Genomic DNA, 10,868 nt, shown 5'->3' on the forward strand with positions numbered 1-10,868 from the left:
GATTTGCTTGTGGAAACTGATTCACCTTCACAGCCTCTGATCTCACTGTCCCGTTCTCATGTTCTAGCTCCCTCATCCTGGTGCCAACCACCTGTGGGCCCCATAACTGCCTAGCAAGTTTCCTGATGTCACCAGGCTGGAAAGCCTTGTGCCCCAGTGTTGGTCCTGCCCGGTCTAGCCTGGCTTTGCAGGGGGATCTAGACAGAATACAGGAGCTGGCTGGTTTAGGGAGCTCCTGTGACGTTCCGGACATTCTAGGGTTGGCAACTAAATTCCAGGCCAGAGGCCACCATGGGTGCCAAGGATCACACAGTCCCGCTGGGGGTAGAATTCAATCCAGGGAGGCAGGCTCAATCAGGCCACCTAGGCAAACATGTCCGCAGGGTCTCCTGGGGAAGAAACTCCTCCACCCCCTCTTACATATTACCTGCTGGAAGGAGGTGCTTGGCACCAGAACAAGAGGCTTGCAGGTGGACCCTGCCCTTGCTGGGGGCTGGAATGACCCAGGTTACCCTGGGCAAAGCTCTTAATCCTTTCAGAAGCCACGAAGCAGGGAGGGTAACTAGATACGAGGGCTCCTGGGAACTGTGGGAACACCCCCCATGCCAAGGCAGACCACTGCTCCCCTGGGCAAGGTGCCATGTCAGCTACCAGCAAGAAGGCTTTAGAAATGAAATTGAAAGCAATAGCCTATTTTTGTTCCAAGTCATGGACTGGCCTCTGCCCTTCCCCCCTCTACAAGCGTTTGATTCCAGGCTGGTCCCGGGGCCCTAAGAAAAACATAAACCATCCCCAAAGCTAAAAGACAAGCAGCTGCTCGGGTTTAAAATGTCATCTTATATGTAAGAGACCAGGGATTAGTATTCAGCTTGTATTTAAAGCAAACAAACTCATGAATCAGTAAGGACAAGTAATCTAATGTAACAAACGGGCAAAGAATATGGACAGAGGGGCACCTGGGTGGCTCAGTGGGTTAAAGCCTCTGCCTTCAGCTCAGGTCATGATCTCAGGTCCTGGGATCAAGCCCCGCATCGGGCTCTCTGCTCAGCAAGGAGCCTGCTTCTCCCTCTCTCTGCCTGCCTCTCTGCCTACTTGTGATCTCTGTCTGTCAAATAAATAAATAAATAAAATCTTTAAAGAAAAAAAAAAGAATATGGACAACAGAAAATTCACAGAAGACATTTCAGAAGAGCCCAGTCTCACGGCTAATCAGGGAAATGTCCATTTAGCCCACAGTGAGATACATTTGGCCCCTACCAGAGGAACAAAAAGTTCCTGTGTTCATGCAGTGACAGTAAGCATTTGTGAGGACTTTGGGATACGGTACTCTAGGTTGCTACTGGGGGTCACAGCAGCACATCCTCTCCAGGGCAATTTCCAGGAAAGCTGGAACTTTAACCCTTTAACCCACTAATTGTGCTGGGTTAAATTGTGCTGCTGGAGACACAGTTATATAATGGAACAGGAATAATCCAGATCTACAGTGTCCGTGTAAACAGATCTTTAAAACATACTGTTGAGAGGAAACAAGGAAGGGCATTCTGGTACAACGTGTGCTGAGATTATGAAAGCCCAAGTATTCTTTATGAAAACAAAAATTGGAAAACCAGAAGCACTTATTACTGGCTTGGTGTGATTTGAGACGCCTTCCACATGATAGAATATACTGTTTATGGAACGGAGACATACGAAAAACAAAAAAATGCACTCAGATACAACATGCATTCAATCTATGCCGTTGACTCTCGGTGAAGAGGCAGGTTACAGGACGGCTATAAAAGGGACTTGAACTTGATCCATGTTTTATTTCTTTTATGCACAATTTTCTGTAACAAGTATGGCTCTATGTTCATTTGGGGTGATAGGTCCTTCAGTGTTCGTTTTTTTGCCATGTGATTATGGTTAATTTTTTTCTTCCATATGAAATATTTATGAAGGAAAATACAAGAGGGTCGGTGAACTCCCAAGAAAGGCACCTAAAACATTCAAAAGATGGAACATCTTCTGGGCATGGACAGAAGGAGATGCACTGGTCCCATTATGTGAAAGGCCAGGGCAAGACCAACATTTACATGATGAGAAAACCCAGTCTGTCTCTGAAGTTCATGTGCTGTACTCACAGGCAAGCCTCTGTCCTCAGTCAACACATTCCGTCTTGTATGAGACAGAGCTGTAGGTACATGGGCCAGCGCAACGCCAAGTTCACGTGGAGGAGAGGCTGGTTCTCCTCTTTCATCCTCCTTGCACACCAAGATTCATATCCTCACTATCCAACACACCATTCTTCCAGCCCCTGGACCACTCACTGATACACATCCCATGGGGCTGTGTCCTCTCCTCTCCCTAAGTTACACAAAGACACTGGGTTGCTGGTTGACCTGGGAGTGGCACTTGACATGGGAATAGAGATGGCTCATGCTTGGGCAGGAGAGGACAACTTTGAACCAGTAACAGTTGTCTGTCCTGAAATAAAGTTATAATTTTCAGGTACCTGCAGAGACGGGGGACACATTTATACAAGCAACAACATACAGCTATTGTCCAAGAAAATGAAGGTGCTGAGTGACAGAAATCCAAACTAGAACACTACCGAATGGTCATTTTCTTACCCAGAATGATTGATGTTTTAAAAAGGAATTTTGATTCATGTCTCTTTTAGGAAAAAGAAACAACCCTCAAAATAGATCAGTCTTGCATGTAAAACACAAAGCTACAAAGTATTGAGGAAAAAAACACGGGAGAAAAATCTTCAGGATCTAGGGCTAGGCAAAATTTTTTAGACTTGACACCACAAACGTGATCCGTAAAATTGATAACCAAGCCTTGTAAAAATGAAAACTTTTTGCTCTGTACAATCCTCTTAAGAGGGTAAAAAGACAAGGCACAGAATGGGAGAAAATATTTGCAAACCACATATCTGACAGAGGACTAGTCCTTAGAATACATAAAGAACTCTGTAAACTCAACAGTTAAAAAACCCCAAATAATCCAACTACAAAATGGGTAAAAGACATGAAGATACATTTCATCAAAGATGGCAAATAAGCCCATGGGAAGATAGTCAACATCATTCAACATTAGGGTGATTCATATGAAAACCACAGTATCACTACATACCTATCAGAATGGCGAAAATAAAAAATAAAGACAATACCAAATGCTGGTGAGAATGCTGATGACTCATACATTGTTGGTGGGATCATAAAATGGTTCAGTCATCCTGGAAAACAGGCAGTTTCTTTTAAAAGCGAAATAGGCAACTACCATATGAGCCGGCAATTACACACTGGGGGCAATGATCCCAAATAAAGAATTCTGTTCCCAGGGAAATGAAGGCGTATGTTCACACAAAAATCTGTACACAAATGCTTATAGCAGCCTTATATGAAGACATTGGAAACTATCCAAATATCTTCCAATGAACGAATGGGTAAGCCAACTGTGCATCTGTATCAAAGAATATATATTTAAAAAAAAAAACCAATTGCAAAACATAGCATACAATATGACTCTGTCTACACCGTACCTTGAAATTTCAAAACCATGTCGAAATAAAAAGGTTAACTTAAAAAAGTCCTTAGATTCTATAATATTGGGGGCTGTTAATCCTTGACGCATCTGGGGCCCCACTTCTCAACATGCCTTTCTGTCATCACACCCAAGAAGTAAAATGTTAGGCAGGTGAGATCATGTCCTTTTCTCCAGAGTTATCAAGGAAAGCTAGACAGTTCAATGCATAATACACACACTCTCATGAATTTTTGTCAAGGTTAATGGGTCCGTCCACCCCCAAACACCCCTTGGTTTTTGAGCAAAAGAAGCCAGACACAAAAGCATATACTCTAAGATTCAAGAATCAGCAAAATTAACCTATGGAGATTAGAAGTCAAAACCACAGTGGTAGCCTCTGGTTAGGGAAGGGCATTGACTGGAAATGGGTATGAATTTTCCATGGAATTTTCATTCCATGGGAATGAAATTTCTAGACCTGTGCTGTCTATAGAATAACCGCTAGTCACGTGTGGTTGTGGAGCACTTGAAATGTTGCTAGTCTGCACGAAGGTTTTCTGTGAGTGTTAAATACACACCTGGTTTGGAAGACTTTATTTAAAAAAAAAAAAAGAATGTAAAACACTTCAGTTGGTAATTTTTAAAAGATTGGTCATACGCTAAAATGATATTTTGACTATACTAAGTCAAAGAAAATGTATCATTAAAACTAATGTCACCCATTCCTTATTACCTTCTTAATATGGCTACTAGAAAACGTACAATTGCATGTGTAGCTCACGCTATGTCTCTATTGAAGAATACTGCTTTTTTTAAATTTTATTTTTAATTAACATATAATGTATTATTAGCCCCAGGGGTACAGGTCTGTGAATTGCCAGGGTTACATACTTCATAGCACTCACCATAGCACACACCTTCCCCAATGAGGAACACTGCTTTAGAGTGAAGGCTGGGTTCTAGCTCTTGGGGTGTTGAGTATACAGTTGTGTTAAAATGCACCAAACTGTACTCTTAAGATTCATGCATTGTGATTATGTCATAAAGTCCCATGATCTTTTTTTTTTTTGAAGATTTTATTTATTTTTTTGACAGAGAGAGATCACAAGTAGGCAGAGAGGCAGGCAGAGAGAGAGGGGGAAGCAGGCTCCCTGCGGAGCAGAGAGCCCGATGCGGGGCTCCATCCCAGGACGCTGGGATCATGACCTGAGCCGAAGGCAGAGGTTTTAACCCACTGAGCCACCCAGGTGCTCCAGTCCCATGATCTTTTCACCACCCAACATAACCTTCCTGAAGGAGCTGATAGCCTACAAAGGACTACAAAGAACTCTAGAGTGATATGAGCTACAGTAAAGAGGTGAGCAAGTCATCCTATAATGAAGCATCTTGAATAAAATCACTGGTGCACGTGTGTTTGTGCATATGTGGAGGAAGTACGCAGGAAATTATTATTCGAGTCTAGCAAACTCAGGAAGCTGTTTCTGAAAGCCCCAAGTTCTTGGGGGTTGTAAGGCATCGACGCTGCCGGTCTTCCTTTGGGTCACTTGTACGGAACCCCCAGGGAAGGGATTTGGGCTCACTCAGAACACTTGCTCCTTGATGGGATCACGAAGATATAGAGGAGGTTAGCTTCTGACCTTAGCTTTCTAGAGACAAAACCCTCAATGTTTTCTGTTCCCCTGGAGGACTAGAGAGAATCAAAGAGTGTCAGGAGGTTTCGAGGAGTTCATCAGGGTTCTACACAAGCGAGACTTCACGCGGGTGGGAAGGCTTCATACTTCAGCCGCAGTGCTCCTGAATTAGGGGATCGGGCTCAAAGCTCAGCCTCCTTAGGAATCACAGAATGTCTACAGAAACGTAGAGTGTTTCTTGTCTAAGTGGCTATTTTACCCACTAGCCAAGGGACAGAGAGATTGAGTGACTTGCCTAAAGCCATTCGGAATTAGAAAGTGTAGGTGTGGACCTTGCTCTCCTGTCATCTGATTCCTACAGGGAGAAACACAGACCAACAGCACCAAAAGGGTTCATAAAACAGGATCGGTAAGCTGGAGACAGAGCTTGTTTATTTTTGAAGGGAGAACAACTGGCAGAATTATTGGAATCTGTCATTTATTAGGACATGCTCCCAGCAAGTCCTATTCAAAGAATGAAATTACATCCTGTACTTTAATTTGCTCAACATTATGATAGACTTGTTACATACCCGAAGCAGCCCAGCTTGGTTTAGGCAGTTACCTTGCCAGAACTGTCTCCCTCCTACTCTCCCAAGTTCCTATGTGGGCCTTGAGGTCGTTATAGAAATGCACAAACCCATTCTTAGCAAGCATTTCCTGTATAACAGCTCACCACTACAGTGGTTTGACAATCTCTTTAGCACTAGACTGTGAGTTAAAGAGTTTCTTAATGTGACATTATTTACATATGGGAAAGGTCAAGTTCAACTTTGTCCCAAAGCAACCAGCTAAAATGGTTCATTTGAACCCAGATCTGCCTAGCTTCAACGTTTCTGCCTATAGATTGAATAAATTAAAGAATGTGGGGGCGCCTGGGTGGCTCAGTTGGTTAAGTGGCTGCCTTTGGCTCAGGTCCTGATCCCAGGATCCTGTGGGGTTCCCTGCTCAGCAGAGAGTCCTCTCCATCCTCTCCCTCTGACCCTCCCCTTGCACGTGCTCACTCTCTCTCTTCTCAAATAAGTAAAAGAAATATATTTTAAAGATTTTATTTATTTATTTGGCAGAGAGAGAGACACAGCGAGAGATAACACAAGCAGGGGGAGTGGTAGAGGAAGAAGCAGGCTCCCCACCGAACAGGGAGCCCAAAGCAGGACTCAATCCTAGGAGCCTAGAATCATGACCTGAGCTGAAGGCAGATGCTTAATGACTGAGCCGCCCAGGTGACCCTAAATAAAATATTTTTAAAAAAATTAAAGAATGTGGGGGAGGTTGGAGGGACTTGATATCCAGATTCAGAAGAGTTCAAGCACAGACAAAATTTCATGCAAGGATATGGGCTTCATACTTGAGACTACAGCCCTATCATTGGAGGACTCAGCTTCAAACTCGAGCCTCAGCAGCAAGTCTCTCCCAGTCCCATTCCCACCAATCAGATTCTTCCTTACTTTAACTGCCATCCTCCAAGGAACAGCACCCTTTCTGCCTTGTTTTGGGGGTCTATGGTCTTCCCCTGTAGATCCATTTTAGGTGAAGAACTCAGTGAAAACAAGGTCATTGATCTTTATACCCATCTGTAACCTCCAGAGTACATTGCCATCTATTGCATGAGAGGTAGGAAAGGGTATACTTATATGTGCATATACTTATGTACACTTATGTACATATACATATATGTACATATACTTAATGGTACATATACTTATATGTACCATTCATTGGTTACAAAGTCTAAGTTTATAGTTTATTTTTTATTGTTACATTTAAACTGGAGAATCCCCTGGTGTCATGTGTAAATCATTACCAGCTCATTTGTAGTCATCTTTGGGGAATTATGGGAAGAGTCCATTTTTTGGTAACAGTTATGGTTTCCAACCAAAATGCTTCCTGGCTTAATACAATCCCCTCACATAGGGACAGCATTTAATAGTTTCTAATACTGGTCCCACCTGTACAGCCATTCCCCTAGAGGGTAGTCCGTGAAGTTCACTTACCCTTCTGACCTACCATTAGCATGGAGTCACTGGAACCCCAGCTCTGATCATCATTCCTAATTCTGAAAGGCTTAAGCCAATGTTCTTTCTGTCTTTCTCGACTCCAAGTACATCCATCACCCCAGATGCAAATGTGAGGCAGTCCCAGGCCAGCTTCAGAGGTCTGGAAGAAGCCTGTTCATCTCAAGTTCATCAAGGAATCTTATCTCCAAGGCTCCCTGAAGCCCCAGACTAGCCCACGCATTTCCTTGGGGAAGGGGATGTGTAGACAAGAGGAAGGAACTGGTGGTTCAGGAGATCTGGAGAACAATAAGACAGCTTCTTCTTTCCTTCCAGGGGAAAGACTCGGAACAACCCCAGTTTTGATGGAGAGGGGATTGTCTGGCAGGTCCAAGGTTTGGACTTATGGCTGGGCACAGGCTACCATCTGGGCAGCTAGATAAAAGGAAGAACCAAGTACAAGGAAGAAAGAAGCCACTGAAAGGGTGATTCTCTCCTACTTTTTTTTTTTTTTTTTAGGATTTATTTATTTACTTATTTGCCAGAGAGAGAGAGAGAGAAAGCGAACATAAGCAGGGGGAGCAGCAGGCAGAGGGAGAAGCAGGCTCCTCACTGAGCAAGGAGCCCAATGTGGAACTCGATCCCTGGATCCTGGTCTGGCATCATGACCTGAGCCGAAATCAGGAGTTTGACGTTTAACTGACTGAACCACCCAGAGGTGCCCCTCTCCTACTTTTAAATCTGTTGGAATTCCTAGCCAGATGCCATTTGAAGGTCTCCGGGACCAGACCTGCCCCAAAGGAAAGGCTGAGCAAAGCAAAACTTCATCAATCCAGCAAGTAGGTGGCATTGATGACAAAATCACCAGGCTCAGAGGTTAGTTAGGCAATGCACTCAAGGTCACACAGTGGGTAGGTGAAGAAGCCAGGGCTGTAACCCCAGGCAGTCTGGCTTCAAAGTTCTTGCTCTTTCCTAACAGGCAAACCTGGGAATGTGAGAAGTAGATAAGCAATAGGCCTGGGATGGGGGGAGGGTTGGGTAGCAGAAAAGCAGGCTTCATGTGTGACTAGATCAGAAAAAGCAGAGAGCAGAAGTCTAGGAGCTGTCCATACCATTACACTTGGAACACTAAGTAGTGGTCACCGGACTTATCTTTTCCCGCCACTAAGGCTGCGTATCTCTGGAAGGCTGGGTTCCTTGGCTCCTATCTCCATAGCACCCACCAGGTGTTTGACATGACCTATGTGCTCAGGGTTGAATGTTTGAGACCCTGGAGGTTTTCTGAGGGGGAAAGAGGGAGTGATATCAGGCCAAATCACCATAGTCAGTAGAAAAAGGTTCAAACACATGGAAGGCATGGGAAGAAATGAGGCCAAATGCTCAGGAAACCTTCTCTCTCTGGAAAACGGATCTCCTCCTGTTGCAGAGGCAGAATTTCTTTGAGGTTTGGTGCCTGTACCCTGAGATTATTGGCCTGTACCAGGTAAGAATTCTGGTGTTTATGCACAAAAATGTCAAAGGTCAAGAGCATTGCTATGTGACCAGAAGGGGCCTGATTTAGCATCATGAAACATGTATGCTTTTAAGAGGAACTTTCCTTGGGGTCCTCATGTTGTAAGAAGGCTCTCAGTGAGCAGTCCAGAGGTGGGGCTTGGAGGCTCAGGGTAGTAATGGTGGAATTTGCCTAGGAAGGCATGGTGAGAAGACCCAACTGTCTTTTTTTTTAAGATTTTATTTTTTTGTCAGAGAGAGAGAGAGAGAGAGCACACACAGGAGGGAGAAGCAGGCTCCCTGCTGAGCAAGGAGCCCTGGGATCATAACCTGAGCCAAAGGCAGATGCTTAACTGACTGAGTCACTCAGCATCCCAAAACCCAGCTGTCTTCATCACAAATGCATCTATTGACCAGCCTTGAGCCACAGGGTTTTCCCAGAAAACTAGGCATAGCCATCTTAAAGCACTGTGTGCTTTCTAGTTACCAGGAACCAGCAAGTTCAAAACACTGTGATCTTAGAGTTTGAGCCAAAAGAGGAATTTGCATCTCCCTCCAATCCGCACCCCCCATCCTATTTTTGTTAAACAGTTCTCTCAGAGAAGAAGCCCCTTTGTCCTCCTCACCCTCCCCCCACTTAATCCTGGCCCATCTGGGTGCCAGGGCCCACTCAGTGTTGTTCAGGCCTCCCCCCTTGGGTTGCTGAAGATAACCACCAGTGATACCATCAGTAGGAGCCCAGATCTGCTTAAGCAACCAACACACGTTCACACTTGCAGTCTTACAAGAAGAGAGCACTACATATTACACTGCTGGGGGGTAGTGAAGCCCGGGGCCATGGGCACCTGCCAGACCCCATCCCTCCTTTTGCTCTGAGGACAGAAGAGAACAGGTCCAGCAGGTAGCAAGGTCAAAAGCAAAGTTCTCAGCACCTAAAGAGGAGAGGGGAGACCGCTGAGCTTAGGGGACTGCCAAGACAGGCCAAAGATCCCCTTATCCCTGAAGGGCAGTCCAGCTCAGAGGCAGTGTTCTGAAGACGGAGGCTTGCCCTTGCCCCTTTTCCCTCAGGCTAGACCTCCGAAGGCCCAGGCTCCTGGCCCTCGGTGTGCTCATCATGCATGGAAGGAACCAAGAGTCCTGGATCAGAACCCGGAGTCCGTGCAGGGTCATTGCCAGCCACCAGCTGCAGCCCCAGTCCGCACGAGCCAGGCCAGCATTTCCTGTTGCCTAGGCGCTGGGTGCGGGGTACCTGCTCCCCAGCGCGTGCCATCCAGAGGTGCTGCAGCCTCGGGCCTCCAAAACAGAGTACCAGAGTAGGATTGACCCCCAGGGAAGCTCTGCAGGACCCCCTAAACTCCCTCCCGCCGGGGGGGGGGGGGGAGGCGCGCGTACCTGAGGGGGCGGACGGCCTGCAGTCTCGCTTCCTGCCCACCGCGGGCGAGGATGGAGCGGGTCCCCAGCACCCCCGGGCTCCTGGAGCACAGCCTCGCGAGGCGCAGCATCCCGACGTAGATGGCCATGGCTCTCTACGCGCTTCCCCGCCCCAGGAAACTTTTAAAGTCAGCCGAGGCGGGGCGAGCGCGGAGCGGGCGGGGAGGCGGGGAGGGTCGCCTCTGCCTATGGGGTGCGGAGGACTGAGTCCAGCGGGGCGGGGCGGGGCGAGGCGTGGAGGAAGCGGCTAGGCGCGGGGCCACCTTCCCCTGGGACCCGAGGCCCTCCCCTCCCACCTCGAAGACGTGCCACGGGTTTCCCTCCCGACACAAAGGCCTCCGGCTGCGGCCGGCTCCCCTCCCGACCACTAGAGGCCTAGGTTTGGGGGCGTAAGAGCTTGTTGATTTCGCAGAAGGGGAGCCCGCGGGCTGTGAGTGCGGGCGAGGTGAGGAGGCCCGGGCGCGTCCATCCCGGAGCCCCGTTTAGCTCACGTGTCCTGGGCTGTCTCCCCTCTCCCGGGGCTGGGAGCCAGAGGCCAAGGGAAACGCGAAGCACCCTCCCACCCGCCCCGAGGCGTGTCAGCTGGAGCGGAGGGTTTGCAGTGGATGGGGAGGCCGCCAGGACAACAGTGCATTGGGCGAGCCCCTTCCGGGGCCCGAAGTCAGCTAGCTAATGGGACGCCAGTTGGTACCCGCGTCTCTCCTGGGGCAGACTTAACCCCCCGCAGTGCACCATGTAGGGTGGCATCAGGGACTGGAACCTGTGCTTCTCA

The 10,868-nt window shown here is 47.2% G+C and overlaps 1 protein-coding gene across 4 annotated transcripts in view; it reads right to left on the reverse strand.

The window, feature by feature from the left end:
• ACSF2 (acyl-CoA synthetase family member 2) overlaps window positions 1–10,210 on the reverse strand; it is a 34,345-nt gene extending 24,135 nt beyond the window's left edge. For 3 of the 4 annotated variants that reach the window (XM_045984825.1, XM_045984824.1, XM_045984826.1), the window contains exon 1: window positions 10,058–10,210. In XM_045984825.1, coding sequence (XP_045840781.1) covers window positions 10,058–10,185 — 128 coding nt within the window. In that variant the 5' untranslated portion in view covers window positions 10,186–10,210. Of the gene's footprint in view, window positions 1–9,450; window positions 9,538–10,057 lie in introns of all 4 variants that reach the window. The other variant, XM_045984828.1, reaches the window with a different exon arrangement.
• Between the last annotated feature and the right edge of the window lie 658 nt (window positions 10,211–10,868).

Source organism: Meles meles, chromosome 18, assembly GCF_922984935.1.
Source record: "Meles meles chromosome 18, mMelMel3.1 paternal haplotype, whole genome shotgun sequence".
In the NCBI taxonomy this organism is placed as follows: Eukaryota; Metazoa; Chordata; class Mammalia; order Carnivora; family Mustelidae; genus Meles; species Meles meles.